Source organism: Chenopodium quinoa, unplaced genomic scaffold (genome assembly GCF_001683475.1).
Source record: "Chenopodium quinoa cultivar QQ74 unplaced genomic scaffold, ASM168347v1, whole genome shotgun sequence".
NCBI lineage: Eukaryota > Viridiplantae > Streptophyta > Magnoliopsida > Caryophyllales > Amaranthaceae > Chenopodium > Chenopodium quinoa.
This window is the reverse complement of record NW_018744878.1, coordinates 1,233,825-1,260,079: the sequence shown is the minus strand read 5'-3', so window position 1 is coordinate 1,260,079 and position 26,255 is coordinate 1,233,825. Positions and strand designations below refer to the sequence as shown.

Below are 26,255 nucleotides of genomic sequence, written 5' to 3'. Positions count from 1 at the left end.
CGGATTCTAGTTATGCTGCAAGCACACCTTCTGACTCTTTATAGTGCCTCAAAAAGACCTTTTGATAAAAATTTCTCCAATATTACCATATAATATGAATCACATTTACAATTTAATAACGTTTACAAGCCATCAAACAAATGTACATTTCACAAGCTAAGGAATCTTGACAATTTGTGCAGTTAAAGAAGGGCGACGAGAATGAAAATAAGAAGAGCAGCTACAAAAGAGTACTTAAGCGCAGCAATTACAATAGCCAATGAGACAGCTAACAACTGCCACACCACCTGGACACTAGCCCATGTAAGCAGACCTGTCAGGCCCACAGCCAATACATTGTCTGGGTCTGGATCAAGCAGCAAATCAGTCCATCTCAGTTTGAATAATGGTGTCTGTTGATCGTCACTGGCCTCAGTACCATTTTCATTGTTGGGTTTTGGCTCTTTGCTTATCTCATTTTCATCTCCATTCTTCTGCTCTTTAGCACAAACCACAAGTTTCCTATGGTTCTGAAATTGCTTTCGAGGGGTTACATGATATGGCCGGATTTGGTGTGTCATGCATCGTCTTGGAGTTGGGATTGCAAGTATTCTGATGTCTGAAAGAGATTTAACACCTAACATAGCATAGCCAAAACTGACAATGAAGAATTAGTCTAGTGAACATTTGAACAACACATTGGACAGGATTTGAGACAGGCTACAAAAACCAGCTGCCTCAGTTCAGCTATATGTATATTTCTATATATCTTCATTATTTTTATATGGAATATTTGTTATGTGCAATTCTCACTCGGAAATTAATGAGCATTCAAAAATGAAACCTGACCATGTTTACATTACATCTATGGCTTGCAAAGAAACATTAGCTCTAAACAATCAAGTAGTTCTAGATAATTATTTATACACTCCAAAATTAATGAGAATTGACCAGTAAGTGAATTACTTTGTAAGATTTTTCCCAAGTCGTACATTGACACATTACAGAATAGAGAATCTCCTCTGATATAGATGCTTGATTTGACACTTTTAAGCATATACAAGAACTGAAACTACTTACAAAACATTTTAACAGACTAACATAAGACTGGTTACGGAAGGAAAAATAATTTGTAGCACTTGTCTTTGCCCAACAAGTTCCACCGAGTTCCATAACTGAGCGTGACAGGTGCTACAAGACGGTATTTTCACAGCTTAGTCTATACATAAAAAATACGTGGAATTTTCAGGTGGAAAATTATGCAACATATAAATATACTCATTCTGGAATTCAATATCTGCCAAAATCAGGACAAACATTATGGAATTCAAAGAGCTATGTTCAACCAACAATCAAAATCAAACAGATTATACACACCTAAAAAAAACCCCATTTACAATTTCATCAGAAGCCAATCTTATGTAAGAGGCAATGAATCCTGTTAAAATTAATCTATTCCCTTAAAGATAGAAAACAACTCTATCCTAATTCCATTAACCTAATTCAAATATACATTTGTATTCAACATTCTAGCTGGACTGGATAATATTAAAACCGTGAATCGATTTCTTTTTTTTTTTACACTGATCTAAAAGTAACAAGAATCCAACCTAATTGTTCAGCTTTCCACTTTGCAAGATTGCAATTTTCTTCAACTTTCCATTTCCTAATTCCTAGTGTCTACTACATAATCTCACAAATAAACAAGTCCCAATTATCCACATTTCTACACTTCATAAACAAATTCAATCAAATTGAACTAATTTCATGATCTATAATCCACAATTTGTTCACGAATCACCCTCAAACCTTCATATTTCACATTTACAACAACTCAGCTGCATCATAGACATCTCTAATATGCATCAATTTTAGGGTTTTTCTGCTCTACAATATAACAATCAAATACAGAATTTTTTCGAAATTTAAGAAAAAAATGATAATTGAAGCGCAAATTTTCTCAATAATGTTTAACATATTACATTCAAAATTAAGCACAAAAACATGATTCAATACTAAAATGAGGGAAAGGCAGAGATAGGGATAGATTACCAGAAGGATTTCGACAGTCGGAAGAGAAGAGAGAGATTGCCGGAAAATCAATTTGCCGGAGTTGTTCTGAGCATATGATGACAAGTGAATATGAGGGAGGTCTCACTTCTGAATCGTTTTGTGTGGAACAATTGCCTCTGGCTCATTTGTGATGTGTGCCTGTTTGCCTATACACCTCAATGGGTTAACGTCGTCGATTTTTGTTCAGGTCGGTCAAGGTGTCAATTCGGGTGACTGGATTAGGTCTAGTTAAAGTATAGTCGGGTTTGGGTCTAGTTTGTCGTGCTATTTCGTTGTGTCAATGTAGATGGAATTTTTCAATAGGACACTTCAGGTTAGGTTAGCTTTAGTTAGATCGGGTCATTTTTTGACATTTCTAAATTCGAGTTAATTTTCATATTATGTATCACTTTAAGTGTTTTTATAACTTTTGCTTGTTGTTTTAGGTTTCGAAATGAAAATTGTGTTTAACACTCTTGTTTATTAGCTCAAATCAATTTGGTCCCTAAATACTTGTAAATAAACACGAATTTGATCACCTCATCTACTACTAATCAATTGTGGCACACCTTTGTGAACGGGTGTATTATGTGATTTAAGGAGACAATATTTGGGGATAATATCTTATTTATTAAGGCCCCGTTTGGTTTGATGTAAAACATTTTCAATAAATAAAAAAAAAATAATTATATGGAAATTATATTTTCAAGGAAAAGCACAATTGCAAATTATTTTGCTTTGTTTAGTAGCATACAAAAAAAGTTCAACAAAAATAAAAAATACGAGTCATTTTTTTTTAGAACAAAAATATGAGTAATCAAGCTTATTGATCTTGAAGTATATAGGCTTACTCCAAGAATAGTAACACATGTATTTATCTCTTTACTAAGAGTCAGAGTAATGTTGCAGTTTAATATAGGCTCTTCAACAACCATTGATATCAATGTGACTAACATTCTTTATTTGATCTTGATGTAAAATTATAAGTCCTAATGTCCTAGTGATCCTGCAGACTACAGTACATTTTCTTCGTATGTCGTTACTGTTAGACTTATTTTGTACATGGAAGTACGAATTTCATGCTGCTTGATGAGTTATCCTGAGTTGTATGTACTGTGGTATAAACTCTCTTTCACTTGTCGGGGTTTTTGTGTTAGAAAAATCTGATTGAGAGATCTCTCCTGTGTCGCAAACTTGCTGTCATGAACTCATCATTGCAGTACCTCTGATTTCTATTTATGCGAATGTATCTTGCTACCTATGATTTCTATTGCGGAGTTAAAAAGTGAAGAACATACTCATATGCAGTAAGATATACTTTGTAGCAAGCATAAAACAATTGCTATGTAGAAGAGACTAATTAGAGAGAGACTTGAAGAACAGCCAGTGATCAGTTATTTTTACAATGCATCCATTTTGGGATGTATATCAGATGTAACCACCAGCAAACTCGATTTTGGAACTCCTTGGAACCAATTAGTCAATAACAATATTTTAGACGGCTTATATTGGCTCCATGACTGATCTACCTCGCTATCATCAATTCATCATCAAAACCATCACAAAGGGAGGAAACATAAAGCCGCTCCAAACCAATTGCCTTACTTATAATGTGCTCTAGCAACTTCACATCATTGGCATTACCCTTAACATTCAAAGTTTTATCTTCTTAAGCAGTTAAGCTGACTTAACAAGCGCAAAGGTATTGAACCTCCGCCACCCCATTCCTCTTCATTCATTGACATATCCATGAACGACTAACCCATCATCATCATCAGTCATTGAGCTCATAGAACACAGCAAGACCGTTTAACAGGTTAAGAGACTCAACACTAGAAATCTATTGAGCAAGTTGTTATCAATGGCTAAAGTTCCGAATGTCAGGATATGCCATAATCAATCTACTTGAATACTTGATAAATTTATACATTCCAATATAACCGCAAATGTCAATGTGTTAAAGAATTGATGAATCAATTATAAAAACAATTTTTTTTGTGATTTTCCTTTGATAATCAAGGACTTCAGACTCTGAGCTGGTGCAAATAAGCTTTTAAGGTGAACATGAGCAGGGTCTAATTCCAAAGACTTAACATTGAGAAATGTAAATGCATAAAGAGCCGACTTAAACTGAGTTTTATTGAGAAATGTAGAACCTGTTATTGCACCTATGCAAAGAGAACAAACCACCTTTATATTAGATCTGCTTCGGCCGCTAAGTTTTTCTACATCTCTAGTTCACTTTCCAACTCACAGATTGATGATACAGGGAAAACACCAGATAACTTGCAGCAAATGCACGCAAGAAATGGTAGCGAATGACAGGAAATAGAACATCATCCTCCAATAGAAATTAACAGCTAAATATATGCACAATGGATTCAGTAAATTTTTTATATAAGAAAAAAAAAATCTTTTTTATAAAAAGAGTCAACATTTAAGACCCCACTGGAGCAACTCCTTTTGCTTTGGCTGTTGCTGCAGCGGCAGCAGCAGCTGCAGCCGCTGCAGCTGCTGATGCGGCGGCACCTGGGGTTGATGGCGGAGACGGATTAGACTGCTCACTGTTCTTAGTGGCCACTATCTGCTGTTGCTGCTGTTGCTTCTGCTCTGAGTTGACTTCTGTAATCAACTCCTTTATTTGATTACCCGTGAGTGTCTCATTCTTTAGCAATGAATTAGCCAAGGCATGGAGCTCCTTGCTATGAGTTGTAAGAATAGTTTTGGCATTGGTGTATGCTTGCTCGAGTAAAAACCTAACCTCTTGCTCAATAAGGAGCCGAGTTTCAGTGCTCATACTACGGCCATTGTCATCATAATCATGAGTCACAAGCCCAACCTCTCTGCTCATCCCATACTTTGTTACCATTGACCGTGCAAGTTTTGTTGCTTGTTGGAGATCAGAGGACGCACCGGATGTTACCTCATTCTCCCCAAAGATGAGCTCCTCAGCAACTCGACCTCCCATGCAAACATCAAGGCGGGCAAGCATTTGTTTCCGGGAAACACTTGTTTGATCCTGCTCAGGAAGTTGAGTAACCATTCCAAGGGAGACACCTCGAGGGACGATTGTGGCCTTGTGAACCGGAAGAGCACCAGCAGTGTGCATAGCAACGAGGGCATGACCGCCCTCATGATACGCTGTCATCCTCCGGTTTTCCTCGGAGATTACAGCAGACTTGCGCTCACTGCCCATTAAAATTCTGTCCTTGGCATACTCAAGATCAGGCATGCTCACTGCCTTGGCCCCATCCATTGCAGCCTTCAGAGCAGCTATGTTAACTAGGTTAGCAAGCTCAGCACCAGAGAAGCCTGGCGTTCCTCGAGCAATAATCATGAGGTCCACATCTTCTCCCTTCAGCACCTGTATATAGTAAGACATGTCGAACGACCCAAAGGTAGAAATAGCATTAGTGCATGTACACAGCAATCAACACTCAAATCTATAGTGTCTTGGTGACTGCTGACAAGATAACCAAAAGTTCAGAACTACATTGCTACTATTCTAAGAACAAATACAGGCAGCTTATACTTGGTACGCTCATCTAACTAACAATCAAGAGTTTTTTACTATTATCACAATGACAACAGATAATCAGAGCAGAAGAAATCACCACACCCAATCAACACAGGGCTTTCGTCAATCAGAATTCCTAACTCAGACCTTTAAAAAAACCAACGTTAAACCAAAGAATAGGGAAGAATAAAATTGAAGTGATTGCTTTTCACTTTTTCAGTGGTTGATCAACAGAAAACAAGCTGAGTTACTCCTATTTTCTTGGCTTCTATGAATACATTGGCATGAAATAGGAAACGGATTGCTTGAACCAGGTTTGATTTGGGTCATACATGGGTTACGAGTAGTTAGGTCTGAATCAAGCCATATTCCGGTCTAGTATTAATTAGATTATTATGATAAATCAAGCAATATAGGCCATTAATTTTCAGGTCACGTCTATTACTAGTTCAGCTCATGATTGGGTCATGCAGCTTGGGTACAGTTCGGGTTTGAGTTTAGTAAACATGTACAGGTTTTGACAGGTCTCCTAGATTAATTCAAATACTTATCAGTGCCCAATGTATCAAGAGAATAGTTGTGGGATAGAGGGAGTAACATCTAAGGGCAATATCACAATATAAACCACTCACCCTCCCAAGATGTTACTAACTTTTGTTTTGATTTAATGATAGCTCTTCATTTAAAACACCAATGCAAAAGACATGAACTATTTATTCCAGGAAAACAGGAAATTTGTCACCGCTATTTCATACCTTAGTCATATGAGTTTCTAAAATCTGTCTGCGACCTTCAACATCCGGATTGGGAACGGTAACATGTCGATCAAATCGTCCAGGTCTAACCAGTGCATGGTCCAATGATTCAGGAAAGTTGGTTGCAGCTATCACAATAATTCCCTCACTTTGTTTGAAGCCATCAAGTTCAACAAGCAACTGATTTAATGTCATTTTCATATATTGCTGATCCTTGGGGTTACGACTTCCCCCTATAGCATCAATCTCATCAATAAAAATAATACAAGGTGACCGTTTCTTAGCAGCTGCAAACAGATCTCTAACCCTCCTGGCTCCAACACCAACAAACATCTCCTCAAACTCACTGCCACTGCAAGAGAAGAAAGGTACTCCAGCTTCTCCAGCAATAGCTCTGGCTAGCATAGTTTTTCCAGTACCAGGAGGGCCAACAAGCAAAACACCCTTGGGGAGTTTACCTCCCAAACGAGTAAAACGCTGTAGATATAAAATATGTATCAATAAGACATAACTATCTACGAAAGTATTAATAAATCTAATATCACAGACATAATTTGGGGGTCCATCGGCACAATAGTTCACCAAGGTATTATACAAAAGAATGAAAACACTTTCCTTCAAGACACCAAAAGTGAAATCATCAAGCGCCCCCCCCCCCCCTTCTTCTTATCATCAATAGAAAAAATATATATATACCAACATAAATTTGCACATCATACAAGTGCCGCATGCTTGCTATCAGTACAGTTACAGATAAGAAGCAGGAGAGGAGTCAAAACCTAGAAAAACATTTTCATACTAGCAGGAGAGAGGAGTCGTAACAACAACCAAGAAAGAACATTTAGATGTCACGATCACTAATCAGTGTCATTTAGAGTTAGCTACTAGTATCAAACTATCAATCAGGACCAGATAATAACGTGTTATACTAAACTGTATTATACGAAGTATTATTTAAACAAATTATAATGTCAATAGTCAAAACCATATGGAGTTTACATAAGGTAAAATGAAGAGTCTCTATAACACTGGTCCTAATTGAAAAGTGTATATACTCTTAACCTTCTTGATATGAGAGATTAAAAGATATAAACACAGTTCATTAATGGGTCTCTCTGAAAAACACTTGCTGAAAAAGGGTCAAGGAAATATAATAGAAGTCCAATTGTACTGTCATTAAAAGAACACAAAAGATTTTCAAAGCAGACAAACAAAAAAAAACTATATACATCCTTTCAAAAAAAAAATTATATACATGATCTAAAATACACTAACCTTAGGATCTCGAAGATAATGAACAATTTCTTCTAGCTCAGCTTTTGCTTCATCAACACCTTTCACATCACTGAATTTAGTGCTGGACTCCATACTAGGCTGCACCTCTTCATTCAGACCAAGTCCTGAAATACAAAAAGGCAGATTTCATGAATTAGCTCTAAGACAAATTACTCCGTAAAAATTAAAAGAAAGAAAGATCCTAGCCCTTTTTCCCCTGAACCAATGCACTCAGAGCACTTGTAGTTTCTGTACCTTTACTAATTCCTCTGTCTTCAATTAGTGCCCCAACTCCTGATATTAAAAGAAATGCTAAAGCAATGGTACGAAAAGTACGCCACAGCTGTTCCTTAAAATGGCCTCCTTCAGAAGACACCATATGTATTGGAGCACTAGAAGTTCCAAGTACTCCATCTTTTGTGGATTTTCCCACATTGCGGAAAGCAGAAAGTCCACCCATGCTTTCTTCCTCAGAAAAGCTGTGGCCCGTGGCAGCTATTCCTGATGATATTAGCAATTCAATTAAGCAAGAGAGAGGGCAGTGAAATAAATAGAAAGAGAACAGGTAATTGAGATAGATAAAAACCAAATGACTTAAAAATATAGGACTTAATTACATTAGACACAAGATAATAATGGCTTGTGAGATTGCACAAGAAGAAACCAATATTTGTGTGTTTGCGCGTGCATGTAGTACACATGTACCAAGAACCTCCATTGCTTAGAGATTTGGGTGTCCATGTGTGTGCGTGCGTGTGTGCGTGCGTATGTGGGGGGGGGGGGGAAGGAGAGAGAGGGAAATAGGATATGGCATGAAATACCTGCCTCTCTAACAGCAGACAACAGATGGCAAAAAACAAATGTACATATTACGGAGTAATATCTATGGGCGCCAAAGAGAGATCAAGCCAACAAATAGAGAAAATGAGATTAGTAGGAGAAGCAATGACAATGCAGAGATGGAATGCTCCACCTGCAAGCCAGCAGCAGGATCAGGTATTAGGTGGAGGTTATTGGTAATTTAAGAGGTCAATGAAATGAGCAAGTGAACAATTGTCATAGTGTCTACTTTACTACGCAGGAATTCATTATTAACATAATTTTAAGGTGTTTTTCAAATATCTTCCAAGACTAAAAGCTGAAGATCAAAGCTTAGACAAATAGCTTAGTGAAATTAGGGATCAAAGCAGAGTAGAGGCATCCTTTCAAAAGGAGAAAAAAAGAGTAGAGACAGAATGGCACCACGTAAAAGAACTAGATAGATACTTAAACAAGTAAATATTGAGATGAAAATCAAACAAACGAATGCATGAAACTCACAGACAACGATTCCAAGAGTGGCACATACAAATAGTCAAAGACCACAAAAACAAGTTAAAAAAAAAGACCCTACATATATTCACTTGTCAGGAGAAAAGTAAGCACCCACATTAACCACAAAATGCCATTATTCATGCATAGATAAAATTTTAATTTCCCAAAGAAACAGAGCATATTCCAGGGGACAACATGCAAGTCTTTTTCCAAAGAGAAGTCATAGTTTTCAGTTATCAGAAGACACCATTGGCAAGAGGCGCATTGTATGAGATGTCAAAAGAGAAAGTAGTCACCAAAGCTTGTTCTCAACTTATTAAGTAAAACACATATTCCAACACAAACCTCTCTGCAATGTTCTGAGCAACTCGCTTTCATTCAATCTATCAACCTTGACCAGTGCTTTAACATACTCGGCCACAGCTATAGGACTAGAATGCAAAGCAGGTTGACTTTCAAAGGCTCTTATCACTGCTTCTGGATCACCTCGGCGATAAACATCCCTAAAATAATCACTTGCTCCCTCAGCATCTCGACCTCTTCGACCTAAGCTGCCAACATAGCTCGATTGATATCTCTTCTGAGATCCTGCAAGTGTACTTTCTGCAAAACAAATCATATAGTTAGTAATATATGTTTGGTCACCCAAAATAAAAATGAAATCTTGAATCTAGCCAAAAATACAAACAAACCAAGCAACAATTTCGTCAAATAAAGAGTAATTGGGGAGTACACGAACCTGAATAAAGTTTAAAGAAAATTTAACTGAGAAGCTCTTATTAAAAAAAATTAGATGCTAGAGCTTAAGACATCCTCATAATAGAAACTATTATCACCAGACAAACCAAATAAAGTTGGATCTCACTCAGAGATTGTTTAAACATAATACCTCCAGAAGTGAAAAAAAGCAACACAAAATAAACCACATAGTCTAATATTTAAATCACAGGAATAGACTTGTATGAGATACTCCCTTGCATTCCTATCAAGCCAAATGGTCTACAAAACAGCTAGAAGCTCATATCCTTTTTTCCCCACTATAAAACCAACACATGTTAAGCAGTGATAATATTGGGAAAATCCAATTATCGATTCCTTCGGTTTTAATTTTTTTCAGCACTCATGTCTCAATAGGAGCAATGAATATACAAGTCTAAAAACTATCAACTCCTATTTCAATCCTTGACAAACTTACTGCATTCAAAACCAATTTTCTTCAATTCTTAGATTTCAGACACTACGCATGCATAAATAGCTAACAATCAAACAATTATAAGATAATTAATTATCAACCCATATATATCATCAAATGAACAATCACCTAGGTCAAAATCCTACAACTATTTTATTAATACATCAAAGCAAAATCCAGTAACATGTCAAAAAAATAGAAAAGAGTTTCACCTCCAACATTGTGCAGCTGCCGTAAAGTTGAATAAAGCCTAGTCGAAATAGTCCTCAATCGTACAAGCTCGTATTCCCGTGTTGCCGCCTGCCAAAAAACAATAAATGGGATCGTAAATTTTTAAGTGCATAAAAAAAAGAAGCAGAGATTCAATCAATACTCTTCTCCCAAATCAAAACACCTTCAAGTTAAGGTGATCGACATGTAGAGGAAGACAATCCACACACAAAAAAGGTACAATCTTCATCAAAATCTTAAGATTCAAACTCATTTCCGTAGCCATTTCATTTGACAGTTCTGAATTCAACTACTTCAAACCCTCATTACCATCATCAAATGGATAAGCTACCAACTAAGAACAACTATCTCCACCGAAAATCCAACTAACCGGCTAAAATATCTGCAAGAATCCATCATTTCAAAAACCCTAAGCTCAAAACCCCCAACTTTCAACTCTATCCACCCAATTAAACATAATTCAATCAAACCCACAAAAAAAAAAAAGGGACAAAATAATCAATACCCACAAATTCAACAAACCCAAATCCTAAAATTCCCCAAATCAACTAATAACAACCAAATTAGGGTTCCAAGATCAACAAAACCAATAAATTACCAGACTTTAAAGAAAATCAACAAAAGGGTATCAATAAAATAGAAAGATTCAATCACAAACCTGCCTAAGAAGTTGCCTCCAAGCCATTAAACCCCTATTCTCTCTTTTAATTTATCTCTCTCTCTCCTAAAGAGAGCTAAAAGAAATGATCTTCCCCTTTACCAATAAAAATTTTCCCCCAATTTTTGCAAACCCTCAATTAAAATTAAATCTTGAATCTGTTACAATTTAAAAAATTCAATAATTTGGGTGCCTAGTAATCGCGAAAAATAGGGGAAAGAGAGGAGAGAGAGAGCCTGATGTATGTAAAATGTAAACGTTTGGTTGAAATGAAGAAATTTGTAAGACAAGTACTTTGATTTTTGTAAATTTTTAATTTTTTGGAATGAACAGAGCAATAAGAGTAAAATATCTAACGGGTATGAATCAAATGGGTCGGTGATCCATATTCGCCCACGCTATAAGTGTAGTTTGAGAGTGATTAAAACTGTCCTAATCTCCAATTTGTACATTTGTTTGAGTACTTAACAAGTTACAAATGAGTAACATTGTCACTTTGATATTGTTCCTATAATTTGATTCGCTTTTGTGATTTGGTCAAAATGGCTTAACACATGGTCATGTTAAGTTGTTATTTAACACCAGGACTAGGTAATAAGTATTCTGACATGGTTTTGTTTTGTTTTTTAAACTAGTTTAGTCTCGTTGCACTGATTAAATAGTTATTATTTGTTTAAAAAGGTTGTCAATATTCTTTATTAGAAAAAGTGTTATCATAATCTCATTTATTAATTTTGAAAGAAGTATTTTATTTTTTGTTAGTCTTAGCTTGAAACTTAGAAGGAAATTAAATGAATAGAGAAAAAAAATGATGTCAAAAATAGTTTAGGTGGGAAGTTTTTTTTAAGAGAAGTTGACATGTATTCCCTAATGATTTCAGCATATTTTGTATTTAGTAATAGTTTTAGATGATTATAAGAAGGCATTTATAATTTGAAAATTATAAACGGAATATATGTTTCATAAATAAAAATAAAATAAAAAATACTAATGGTTTTGTGGAGATCAAGGATGAAAAAAAAAACTGAGAAGAAAAATTAAAATAAAGGATATGGTCTTATAGCCTTATAGGGTGAAATTGAAATCCTTGAACTACCTATGAAATTAGTATTTTATTTTATTTTTATTTTTTTGAAGGGAAATTAATATATTAATATAATGGCATATTATTCGATTATTTTTATCTTAAGGGTTCCCGAATGTTTAGCTATGAAATTGAAAATAGACCATATCAGATTATATTAAGTGAACAACTAAGGGTCTGTTCTGATTTACTGAACTGATTGGAGCTACACTGTACAAAACTGAAATGAATTGTTTATAAGAGAAGAAATTAGGAAATGAACTGATCGGAGCTGAAATGAACTGAAATTACGCTGAAGAGAACAAACCCTAAACATAGTCATAATCTTCTCAACTCATTTTGAATTTTATATCCATATTCCATGCCTTCCTTTCATTATGTCACATTGTCATTATATTATCTACCATGCGATGCACGGATACAATAAAAGTAATTTATATTGTGTACTTTTTAATTCATATTATCACTCAAAAATATGTAAAATCTTAGTATTAACATAAACCAAACTACAAATATTAAAATTATATAAACAAAAGAAAATTCACGTCTCCGATAAAATTTAGTGGACACATATATAAAGAGTTAATATTTGCTTTCCTTAAGATTAGCTATATATACCTTCAGATATTTAGTTTGCACAATATTTAGTTTTTTCTAGAGAATGAAGGATAACTCAAGTGGTTAGAGATCTCTCTCGATTGTAGGGGATCCTATAATCGATTCTCATCTCCGCCCTTGTGGCTCTCTAAACAACAACAACAACAACAACAACAACAAAAAGCTTTCTCAATTCTAGGGGATCCTAGAATTGATTCTCATCATCTCTCTAAACAACAACAACAACAAAAAGCTTTCTCAATTCTAGAGGATCCTAGAATCAATTCTCACCTCCGCCCTCGTGGCTATATATATATATATTGGAAGAGAAAACAAAAAGACTTTAGCGCAAGAAAAAAATTAAAGTAGAAATTGACAAGTACACAATTTGGGGAAAAGAATGATGTCATTGGTTTTTATTTTAGTATTAATTATAGATATAGATTATAGATTATTGATAAATTATACTACGTAGATTATAATGCACTTTTTGAATTAGAAAAAAATAAACACAAATAATACGGAGAGTGAGGATTAACTCAAGTGGTTAGAGTTTCCCTCGTGGTTTCAAGTAGTCTTGGGATCGAATTTCATCATTCACCCTTGTGGCTCTCTTAACACACAAATTAATATATCTTCATTCTTGTTATAATATATTTTTAATTTTTTTAACATAACAATAATATTTGTTTTTTTTTTTAAATTTTTTTTATTGTACCAAAGGAATTGTAATGTTCTCCCCCACCCTTTTAAAATCTTTATGTAATTTTTATATTACATTTGTGACCCACACTATTTTATACAAATTTCATACTTTGTATATTTTTACATATCCAACTCTTTAAAAATCTTTAGAACCTACTTTCGCCGTTCCAAATTAGATGACATGTTTCTTTTATCATGTTTGTCAATACAAAAAATTTAACGAAAATATCCTAATTATACTATGATTAAAAAAAAGTTTAAAATTTACACAATAAAACGAATACCATACAAACTTCACATGTTTTTTATAGTTATAAATCATAGTCAAAACAAAGTTTATAGATAGTGTTAAAAGAAAAATGTGTCATTGAATTTAAAACGAAAATACAATTTTATTCTTGAAACATTGAGACCCTTTACACATTCCACATTTTTCATGTCTAATTCTTGCATTTCAATGAATGATTTGATTGGGCTTTGATTAAAAAGTGAAATGCAACCAATCAAATGAAACAGAAACGATTTGTTACAATATTTAATCTACAAAGCTAGTCAAACAGGTTGGTCCAAAACTCTAATAAGTGGGTTGGGTTTGGTAAATAGGGCCGGCCTGTTTGTATATAACTTTGGACTAATGTGTTATGTGTGTGGCTTGCTGACTAGCCACAAATAACGCAAAATATTCACCTCCTCGGCCTCCTATTCTAAAATTTTCCTCCTACCCATATTTTTTTTTACTTCCTCCGTTCACCAATGATTGCTTCACTTCTTACATCACGGTCTTCATGGATATTATTTCTAATTGAATAACTTTAAAAAGTATAAATAGTTAATACTTTGATAATATACATTGAGATTAACCTGATACTAACAAGATGTCATGTATTTGATTATTTTTATCCTTTTATATTAATCTGAAAGGTCAAAATTTTTAAAGTTTAATCTTCAAAAGTGAATTGGTGAAATTATTAGTCAACGAAAATAAATATTAAAATTTTTATGTATCAGTGAAAAACGTGAGAACATACAATCAAAACCTGATTAGACTACAAAAAGTAAAATGTTAAGAAAATTACAAGTCTAGTTTGATAAATCTTGGTATCTATGTTCCTATTTTGCATTGCTTTTTATCGTTATTTGCCTATTTGCTCTTAGAACTTCCACATTATAAGTCGACAAAGTTGAAAGGTCACATGTTCTTATTTTGTCCATAACTCTATTTGGTTGGATCATCCATTCACCCCCTCTTGTTTACTGCCCTGGCCTCCAATCCAAAGCTTGACCAAAGTTAACCCAAGAGAAATTTGATTTAATAGGGTTGTCTTTCTTTTTTGTCGTCAAAATTAATTAATTAATTAATTAATTAAAAAATAAATTAATTAAAAATCACTTGATATTTGACAAAAGTTTATGATTTATATGGAAAAATATATGTAATCCAAAATTATTATTTTTTTTAATAGAATTTTGCAATATTTACGTGTCTTATTTTCAACAAATATATATAAATAAGTTTCATTGTGTAAATTACTATCGGATTTATCTTAATGTACAAATTCTAAATATTAATTTTCTAATTATTTATTCTTATAAATTTTTTGGTGTAATGATGTTAAAAGTTTGAATCGACAAACGTGAATTTTTTTTTTTTTTTGACAAGACAAACGTGAAAATAATATATGAAATATGAGACAATTTTTTTATAATGTGATTTTTTTTAAGGCTAAGAGAATACGAGCTAAGTGCATATTGACTTTTCAAAAGAGAAGTTAGGTACCTCAAAACACAATCAATAAAATTATCATAATTCTATGGTTGTGTGGATGCAAAACAATGTACATATCTCTAATAATCCGATTTTGCTATTCCTCTAATCATCTAATGGCTATTAAGGATAAGGACTTTTTTAAGCCACTCATACAATATTGAGCGCACTATTAAGATATTAATAAGCAACTTTACTTCAAATCATAGAATTATTTTAAACATCTAGTCTAACATAATCTAACATAATTAATAGTATACTTATAACTTAACAAAATACTTTTGGCAGTGCGTGCTACTAAGAAAACAACTGAAAAGAGGAGCCAAACACCTAGCATGAGTACATTCTAATAACTAAATAGACTTAATTCTAATTCATAAATTTTCTAAACTAAGAAAATCTACGCTTAGTTTTCTTAATTTTTTTATATATTATTTTATATTTTTTTTTCGCGGGGGTGGTGGGGGGATCTACGCTTAACTTTATGTGACAACATAGACGTCTTATGTGAGAGATTAAATTTAAGTCTAAAATTATAAGTGTATAACTCCAACATATTATCACCCTACTCTTAAAATGAATTAATTATTTACATAATTTCAATTTGTTCAATTTTACTCAATTCAGTTCAAACAACTCTTAACCAAACACTTCAAAGAGACTTTTGAAACAGTTAAACAACTCTTTTTGCTCCAAAAAGTTCCTAACCGAATACCCCTTAATCTGAATAACTTTCATCCTTACCATTGTTGTTATTCATATGATATGACAAACTAAAAGAAAAAGGAGGTTTTTATAAGATTTTACAAATTTTATAATTACATAGAAATTTAGAAAGTGTGTTATTATCTAGTGAGTATGATTGTGCAAGTTAAGTTCTCAACTTATGAGAGCACTGTGTTACACGCACACAGAGAAAAAAGGGCATGCAACAACATGTTACTCTTGCATTTATTGCTAAAAACGATTCTTCAAAAACAGTATGATATGTGTTTCTGAATGTCTTTTTTAATGTAGGCCATAACTCTCATGTTATTTTCTTTACTTTATTAATTATTTTTATCATATGACAATATCATGATTGTATTGTAAATTTGTCATGGACTTAACTCTTAACCCTAATTCTTACTTTGAAGATTCTTCTGCATTTTTTTTTTTACTTACCTATTACTCCATAATACAAGCAATTAGAAAATTGGACCTTGTTCTAGCGGATCATCCAAAAATTTGAATAATACATTGGTTACAATGAGCTTATTATTGTATATTTGTATAAATTAGGACGACAACAGAAATTATTCAGAGGACCAAAGATTTTATTTAGCTTTTTAGGGGGGGAGGTCAAGTGACGTGAAGTAAATTTTTTAACCTGGCATACCATATATTTAGTATGATTATAGAATGCAATTTTTTTTTCTTTAATTTATTTGATACCTAAAAGTATGGGAATGAGCCAAACCCACTAGCCACCTTCCTTCCAAGGTTTCTAAACCCCATATATTGGGGATTTGAGGTATGAGTTTGAAACTCTAAATCATAAAACAAACATAAGGTATGTGTTTAAACCATTATAAAGTCATACCTTATACCTTAATTATGTGATCCAAACACCCTTAGGGCCTGTACTCATTGACTGAACTGAGTTGAGTTGAAATGAACTGAACTGAACAGAGCTGAACTGAACTGAAATGAAATGAATATTTTATAAGAGAAGGAAATTAGAAACTGAACTGAACTGAATTTCAACGTATGAGAACAAGCCCTTTTTAACGGGTGAAGTAAACAAATATGACATATGGGTTATTTATTGAGGATATTTCTTTTTCGTTAAAAAAAATACGAGTAATATATAAAAAAAATAAAAAACCTTTTAAGATAAGAGAGTCCTTGTATAACCTCGATCATCTTCTAGTTGAATAATATATTCTTCCTTCATTTGGAGTACACTATAGAGATGAGGTCCCCGATAGTGATGAGGTTGTTTTTGAAAAAAAAAATAAAAAAGCATAAATGTAATCCTACAACCCCAAAATTAGTCCGACCTCCTTGACCCATTTGGATTAGACAAAGTATAATTATCTCTATTTACCACAACGTCAAATCTTAACTTGCGACCAAATCTTACTGTTGAAGACGTCGTCATTAAATTTATATCATGTCTCTTGCTTATAAACAAAACTTTTAGTTTACATTTGAAAGAATATTGTGGTTACATCTAATTATATGCATTAGTTGGCATTTTAAATTATCTAATTTGTCATGTAAGCGACTTTAGTTACATCTAATATGCATTAGAGTGAGAGATAGCTTAGATGATAAGACCTTTTCTTCCGATTTCAAGAGATTTGGAATCAATTCTCCTCATCCGGCCTTATGGCTCTTTAATATTTAAAAAAGGCGAAAAGGGATAATTGAACACGTCGAATTAAACCAAACAAAACACTGGAGTTTTAAATTCCTGTTTCTTAATAGTTGCAACACTTTAACCAAAAAGTTCTCACTTTTTTTTTTTTTTTTTAAAAATGAATAAAGTGTATGAAAAGTACAAATAATTCACCAGCTAAAGTGTATGATTTGAACTATTTGTCACCTCCTAAACATCTTGGAGGCGAGTAGGCGACACAATGCAAGCATCCAAACAAAAGAGACACGAAAATGTATAGGAGTGTAGGACTATAGAAGGGCGGTTCCAATGAAAGAATCTACAACATATAGGTCAATATCCACACTTGATCAAATCTATGACTATGTAGTCTATTCCATGTTAAAGTAAATAATGCAAATCTACAATAACCCCAAACTTGAAATAGATGAATATGTTCATTATTTGTACAACTATTATTATTTAGAGTACTACTCACTTTACTACTTGTTGAAGTGAATGCAATCTAGTGAGGTGACAGCTTGCAATTGCCAATTGCATAATGACAACTTGACCTTTGTATAGTAGGAAACAACTAGTGGTAGTACTTGTAAATAATGGCTGTTAGCTTAGTTTACTCGATCTTTTTGTAATTATGATTTTAATTCTTTTGGTGATCCCTAGATGACATTAATTTTCTATCATTTGCTGGCAATAATGACTAATTATCATTTCACATCTACTACTTGCTCATCATCGACATACATGGGTTAGCTACTATTCTATGAATTTTTTTTTTTTAATTAGTTAGTAAAATAAAGAGTAGCACAAGATTTTTATGCATATATTAAAACTCTAGGAAATGTTTAATAATATACTTCCTCCGTTTCTTTTTAGTTGACTGTTTTTTAGTCATGTTTGTCAATGTACAAATTCAATCATTAATATCTTTAATTACCGATAAGCAAAAATTATAAATTATAAAAATTAAAGTTGACATTTTGAAAATATACATTGTGATGAATCTAACAAGATCCCACTTGACTATATTTTTTTCTTCATATGTAAATCACAAAACATGGTAAAAAAGAGGTGTGTGAATAGTGTTAAAGTCAAAACGTGTCAACTAATAAAAAACAGAGATAATATTTGATTAGTTTTTACACTGATCAGTGTTCACATATATTCAATTATATGAGAATAGGGGGTAACTCAAATAATTAGAACTTTCCTTCTAATTCCAAGAGATTTTAAGATCGATTTTCACTCTTGCCTTTATGACTCAAAAAAAAAAACATATATTCAATTATCTTTCACCATCCTCTTCTTCCGACATATGTAACTTGTACTGACATTTTGAGATAGCTTGAATAGGATTTTAGTATGTAAGAGGTCCTACCATATACCTTTTTTTTTTAATAATTTTTTTTTTAAAATATGAAATCTTTGGTGGATTTTAGTATATATATTTTATGTACTAGAATTGATAAGGTAAATTATTAAGTTAAATTAAATATATCAATTGATACATGATTTTCTTTCTTTCTTTTTTTTTTTTTTTTTTTTTTTTTTTTTTTTTTTTTTTTTGGAAACAATCCATACATGATTTAATTATGCACATTTAGATTATTATTAAATTAGCTTATGAATAGCATCATTTATGTATACAACCTTAAATCCCTAATGATTATATACAAGTATATATATTTTTTTTGAAAACCATATACAAGTATATTATTACCCTTAAATAAAATGATTTATTTACGTACTTCACTCGTGCGGAATGAACTTACAAGGACTCCTTGCATAGATTAGAAAGCTTAGAGGAAAAAAAATAATGACTACCTTAATTAGTTCATAAGATATAGAGCTATAATGCATACATGTTTTTGGAAAATTATACAATAAATTAAACTTATTATTTCCAATATAAACTAAGAAGTTAATTAAAAATATTTCAGAGGAAAATTTTCCTCCAAAACACTCCACTTAAAGAACTTATATAGATAGAGATAGAGGGATTAGTACTTTATTTGAAGAAACTAATGACAATGTATATATGTGCATTGAAATTACTAGTAAAGTACAAATATATACCACTTCTATTGTATTGATATTAAAAAAAGCAACGAAATTTGTTATACCATGCGGATTAATCGAAAATATGTAGTGCTCCTTTCGTCCATAAATATTCACTTATTTGAACATTGATTATATATCTTACCTAAAAGTCAAAATAATAAGAACTTATAAATACGACCGGAGTAGTATTATGGAAAATTGTTAGTAGCATTATATTGAATAGTGTAGCATTGCCTTGTAGTATATATGACTACATGGTTAACCATGAACAATGGTTGAATAATTAATCTAATCATACATTTGTTCAGATTAGTTTTGATAGAAATTTTAGGGCAATATGTTATTGATCTTAATTTACTTTAGGGCAATATAATTTTATTATTAACCTTACTAATTGTATTATAGACCGTATTTTTTTTTACATATTCCAATTTATATGGTGATAATTAATGCACTACTGATTGATGAATGCAATATCTCAATAATAAGCTAATAAGTGACTTGCATCTGTTACTTGTTAGTGAACTATATATAGTGCATGCCATTATATTAACATCATAACATGGATGACAATTAAAATGGACCTAGCTTAGCAACATTATTTTGAATTCTAGGCCATTAAAATTAAGACTTTTTATAATTTAAAAAAACTATTTATATGTTAAAAATTTTGATAAAAAGGGAATCAAAACTAAAGCATACAGTGCTACACAATACTTCTCGGGATTGAGGAAAAAAAAGGTGTCTGACTGAAGAAATGAATTGGCATTATCATCAGTTGCCCTCATGTTCAAGATTCCATTATAAACTCTACCAATACCCATCAAAAAATTAAAAATTTGAAAAAAAATTACTCAAAAAGTTTATTTTGTCTTAAACATGGTGACAAATTACAAAGTTTGTAACATGATGAGAAATATTGTTCACTAATTTCTATAAACATGCATTACAAAAATTTTAAATGCAATAACAAAAGAAATTGTAATTTTTTTTTTTAAACTCATTTACCCATAACATGTCCTTACCAAGGTGTTTGTTGCTGATTATTATTCTGATGTTGCTCATGTTGTTGTTGTTCAAAAGAGGCTGATGTTGGGCTCATATGTCCTAACCCTGCCATGTTTAGGAAGTCTTTATGTGTAAATGTTCTCAACCCTAGGAAATCTCTTGTCAACCCGTCGTTGCCGCCACTACCACCACCATTGCCTCCTCCTCCACCACCGCCACCATTAAGTTGTGACTTTGTCGCGGTCATAACTTGGTGATGAAAATCACCAAAACTCGACGAGTCAAAACCGCCACTTACGGATGATGCTGAAGATTGAAATGAGCTCAACATCATAACATCATGGAGCATGGAGGATTGTCCTCCACCAACTCCGTCCCCCTCGGGTGTTGTCATGCCTTGATTTTGTTCCATGAACCCTGGGTTCACGGTTAGTCCACAACTAGTACTATTTGTTAGTACTACTTGATGACCGCCGTGTTGTTGTTGTTGTTGCTGGTGTTGTTGCTGATTACTTACGGTCACCCCCATCTCCGCCGCCTTCTGTAAGAGGGCGGTGGCGGACATATGGGGATTGGCCGGGGCTTGAAAAGATGACAATGTGGACCCCATTGCATTATTATTACTTGAACTTTGTTGTTCATACTGTTGTTGCTGTTGCTGTTGCTGCTGCTGTTGTTGTTGCTGGTGATGGTGTTGGAAGGAGTACAAATGAGACGAATGCGGGTGATGATCGAGTTGTCCACCTCCACCATCAACAACATTCTGTTGTTGCTGCGGAGGAGGACAAGCTAACCACGGTGGGATATCCGACCTAACATTGATCATATTCGAGTGTTGGCCGAATTGGTGTTGGTGGTGATCAGGTTGTTCTCTCTTGAGAGGAAGAGACTGAAGGAGTTGATGATGAGAAGTCAAGTGAGGTGGAAGAGAAAAGTGGGATGAAGAATTGTTAGTGGTAATTCCTGCAAGTCCACCACTTTGGTGTGATACTGATGATGGTAGTGTACTAAGAGGGTTAATGGCTCTTGCACTCTCTTCTGCTAATGCATCACAAAATGCTCTGTGAGTTATAAAACTGTCCCTCCTGCACACACACACCACAACAACATCGACAATAAATAAAAAATTACGAAATATACTACTCATACCAACAAAATGAACGATTATAAATGTTCATTACGTACACCACAATGCAACAGGCTTAAGTAGTAGCATGGCATTACTAGTATGATGCATGTCATTAATGGTTATTTTGCAATTCTCACACCCCATTTTAAAAAATAACCAAAAAGTGAGGCTTTTAACATCTTTTTTAAAAAAAAAAAAAAAACACATGAACTATGAATGAGTTTAGCAATAGTACAACTAAGATGGAGGTAAGTTGGAAAAAAACAGCTAGAAAAATTTCAAACAGTTTTTTCATAGCATAACCCCACAAGTATGCTTTTTTCCCTTCTTTTCTTTCTCACACACATATGAATACATACACATTACACACACATTCACGGGCACATTATAATTATTATTGGCTTGACTCATGAAAAGACATCCCAAGGTTTTAAAGAATAAAGTTGCTTATTTTTACAAGAAAAGAATACAAATTGGTAATCCCAATACATTTTTATGCATCATTTATACATGTTTGTTATTCAAATTGTAATAATGAGTGAGACATAATTATAAAAATTAAAAGTGGGATTCCCATGGTTGGGTTTAAAAGTCTTAGTATAAAAGATAGTCTATGTGAGAAAAAGAGTTTGATTATATTACAAATCTAGCTTATAATAATTCCATTTTGGGAAATTCACATGCAATCATACAAGTCATCTTGCATTACATTGAGTAATTTAAGGTGACTAATTTGCATATGATTTCAAAAGCTAGCTTACTAATTACTAGTGTATTTATTATCCCGATGATACTGTAAAAAGGATGATTTCGTTTGGAACTCCTTTTAATTATTAAATCCCGTCTGACCCCCTCTCCTAAAAATAAATCCTAGATTGAGTTTCCGATCAACAAGTGCAATTACGTTTAATGATGACCTACAACTTAATAATTACACACATTTGAATCAATACATATAGTCAAGGGACGATACATGCATGTAAAATAGAAACTTACACTTAACACAAAAAGTAAAAATTAAACTTCAACACGTTATCATCATTGAATTGTGAATTTGTGATTATTTCCCAAATTAGATTAAGGTCATACTATATACCAACCAAAAAATGAACATGAATATAATGTGTTACATATGTAATAAACTTACCTAGAGAAAAGGGTACCACAATCACATCTATACTCTCTAGTACCACAAATCTTGGAATGAGCCTTCCAATCTGATTGAACTGCGTATTTCTTCGAACACTTCTCACATTTCCACTTCTTCTCACCATGCTTCCTACAGAAATGCTTCTTAATTCCGGTTAAGTCCCCGAGCGCTCGCGACGGCTCGTGGTGAACACAGCTAGGCTCGGGACACACATACACTTTTTTCCGTATTATCTGATCTTTAGCCCTTTGTTTAAGCTTCCAAGGTAGGTTATGACCCCGACGATGAAGTTGAAGATTTTGATCTCTTTGAAATCCTTTGTTACAGATCTCGCAGATAAACCTATTTGTTGCTAGTAAGCTCTTGGGTGATAGTGCTATCACCTCCGCATCTGGGTCTGATAATAGACATCAAAGTTGGGCTGTCAGACTAATGCGAAACATATTCAACCAAAAGTTTAAGATGATGGTTAAAGTCACATGACTAGTTATATACTCTATCAGTATCAATACAGTAGATATAGATACAAATATAGATATGTTACGAGGATATTGTTACCTACCTGGGTTACCGGGGAGGCCTCGTTTCTTCTTAGGAGGAGGAGGTTGAACTTGATGAGGCGAGGCGAATGATGAGGAAGATGCTTGAGTGTATAGCATCGTGTTCGTGTTTGTGTTCGTGTTGGTGGCGGTGTTGTTGGCGTTGGTGGTGGTGGTAGAGGAAGATTGATCATTCCTAGCATTTGAGGAAATGCTTGTTTCACCAGATATAGTAGAAGTCAAATTGGACATGCTCTCATCTAAACCCAACCCTTTCATCATCTTTAAAATTCTTTGATAAATAAATAATCTTCTACTTGTACTATACCTTGCTTAATGAAGCATAGTGATTCTATCTACAACAATAAAAAAAAATATGGTAAGGAAACAATAATTTTGATCAAGAAGTTTAATTATTTGATGAGTTGAGATCTAAAAAAAAACAACAAACAAACCCTAATAATAATAATAAATATCAAATAAAAATCTGATTTTATATTAAGGTATATTACTAATAATTTTGATGAATAAGAATATATATCTTAAAAGGAGGTGGGAAATCAAATAAAATTATATGATATGAGGTTTATTAAAATAGAAAAATTCTTTGATACTTGCTAAGATGCTAAAAACAAAGAAGAAGAAACCAAAAAGAGGATATTATTATTATTAGGGAAAAATAAATAAATAAAACTGACCTTGGATGATGCTTATAAAGATAGACAAAACAGCAACCACAGACAGAGAGAGAAGGGGAAAGAGGAGAGAGAAAGTAGAGAGAGAAAGAGATATGGATGAGAAGGTAAGGGTGATTCCTCCCCCTTGTAAAGTCCACCACTCAAAAAAAAATTAAAAAAAAAAAAAAAATGAAATAAAATCAGTAATTTAATTAAATTATGTAATGTACACTTCCAAAGCTAAAAACTGGGGCAGTCACACTCCTCTGAAGTTGCACTTTCTGTCCTATCCTTTGTTCCTTTTCTTTCTTACTATTACTACTATCAAGTTAATTTGTCTTTGCTTGTTAATAGTAATAATAATAATTGTCTCATTTTTGTGAGTGAGTGTGTTCTTAAATTTTACTGCTTGCTACTTCTATTGAATAACCTTGTACTTGTACCTTAGCTTTGTTTTAAATAACTAGAGACATTCATACCATTATATGTATGTGCATTGAATGAGGGTCAATGATTGGATGTGTTATTTTTGGTCTTTGGTATGATTGATCGCGGTTAATTTATATGGAGTAGGCCAGGTGAGATATGTAGTAAGTTACCCTTGAATTGTATAATGACCGACTTGATAACTCTTCAATATATGAAAAGTCGATCATTCTAATAATCTATTGTGTCATCTATATTTGTAGTATTGCAAATCACCCCTTGATATATACAGTACAATATTGTTAAGCCATCCTCAAATTAGATAGTTATGACATGTTCTCTTTAGTTTAATTTCAGTTCAGCTTCAATTAGTTAAGTTCAGTTCCTAATTAATTTCCTTATCTCATAAACAATTCAGTTCTATTCAATTCATTAAATCAGAACAGACCCTTATTGCATGGTGAAAATTATAGATACATCGGACACTCATTTTATTTTTTAGGTCGTATAAATTAATTGATTGGTCAAGTCGTGTACTCTATATTTGTGTTAGGAGTATATTTATTAATTAGGAGATGCAATGATAAGTACAATAATAAGTACACGATTGGGAATGGAAAACTTACTGTGACCACTATGCCAGAAAAGGGCACTATGCTAAAATTACATGGACATTATCATATAATTCATACAGCGTGACTTCATCATCTTTGTGTGAAAAGTGGTCATGATGTATTGAGTTGTTATCACTTCTATATTGTTGCAGACTTGCAGTGAGTATATATACTTCCTCCAAAAAAAAAAAAAAAAAAAAATAAATTGACTAAGATTAATACTTGTAACAACAACAATCAACTTCGACCATATTAATATTTGCAATACTTTGGTATATTAGTAAAATTTATAATTAGATATTAGGGATTATAGTTTTTTTTTTTTTTCATTTGATACTCCATATTGACTAATCCAGCATAATTTTCTTTTTTTTTTTTTTTTTTTGAGGAAAACTATATTTTTCATTTAAAATTACTGTTATATATTTGTAAAAAAATATAGCGATGTATAAATCAAATCTTTTATATAATTGTAGAGTCATTTCAAATGTAGTCCTCTAAAAATCCAACTCTCAAGTTTCATGCATTCATCCCCCTCTTTTTCTAATAATTTCTCCTATTATTTTTCTTATTAAATATTAATGCTACGTGTATACCGTGCATTAGTATAAAAATAAATAAATTAAAGGTCATTTCCTTATATTTAAAATAAGAAAATATAGCGAGTATAACTAGCTTTCATTCTTTCAATATATAAAACTTATTTTAGTAGCTCCATAATTATTAATTATTAAGAAATGAAAGGAGTAAGAAATTAAAGTAAATAATTTAGCTTAGATTAAGACAAAAACAAAAATAATAGGAGCAGATTGGTAAAAACTAAAAAGTATGGAGACACATTCCTACCGGTGGAGAGACGGATTTCATTTCTTTTTCAACCTCAGTCCACACCAATGGCCCACGTGGCCCTAAAATGATAGAAAAGCACATTTGTAGTGTTTGATAGTAACTTCAACTTAAATAAATAATTAAAAAGAATTCATACCTCTAATATTTAAGCATGATTTAATTATTTATTTATTTATTTATTTCTGTACGAATAGATTTTAAAAGAGCTATAAAAATAAATAATAGATTAGATTTAATTTTATGTCTAAACTTTTGAATAGATTTTTCGACTTTAAGTTTTATAACTTCTTAATTA

The 26,255-nt window shown here is 32.7% G+C and overlaps 3 protein-coding genes across 3 annotated transcripts; all 3 read right to left on the bottom strand.

The window, feature by feature from the left end:
* Positions 1-59: 59 nt before the first annotated feature.
* Positions 60-2,215, bottom strand: LOC110705431. The gene is made up of 2 exons (XM_021883298.1): positions 2,032-2,215; positions 60-636 (listed from the first exon to the last, which is right to left on the bottom strand). The coding sequence occupies exon 2, from the start codon at positions 621-623 to the stop codon at positions 183-185; it is 441 nt and encodes a 146-aa protein (XP_021738990.1). The 5' UTR covers positions 624-636; positions 2,032-2,215; the 3' UTR covers positions 60-182.
* Positions 2,216-4,140: 1,925 nt separating this feature from the next.
* LOC110705430 (ATP-dependent zinc metalloprotease FTSH 4, mitochondrial-like) lies at positions 4,141-11,310 on the bottom strand. Its single transcript, XM_021883297.1, has 7 exons — positions 10,974-11,310; positions 10,297-10,384; positions 9,238-9,495; positions 7,834-8,079; positions 7,579-7,703; positions 6,304-6,780; positions 4,141-5,395 (listed from the first exon to the last, which is right to left on the bottom strand). The coding sequence occupies exons 1-7, from the start codon at positions 10,998-11,000 to the stop codon at positions 4,469-4,471; spliced, it is 2,148 nt and encodes a 715-aa protein (XP_021738989.1). The 5' UTR covers positions 11,001-11,310; the 3' UTR covers positions 4,141-4,468.
* Positions 11,311-20,364: 9,054 nt separating this feature from the next.
* Positions 20,365-24,337, bottom strand: LOC110705429 (protein indeterminate-domain 7-like). The gene is made up of 4 exons (XM_021883296.1): positions 24,093-24,337; positions 23,418-23,750; positions 22,853-23,252; positions 20,365-21,661 (listed from the first exon to the last, which is right to left on the bottom strand). The coding sequence occupies exons 2-4, from the start codon at positions 23,674-23,676 to the stop codon at positions 20,590-20,592; spliced, it is 1,731 nt and encodes a 576-aa protein (XP_021738988.1). The 5' UTR covers positions 23,677-23,750; positions 24,093-24,337; the 3' UTR covers positions 20,365-20,589.
* Between the last annotated feature and the right edge of the window lie 1,918 nt (positions 24,338-26,255).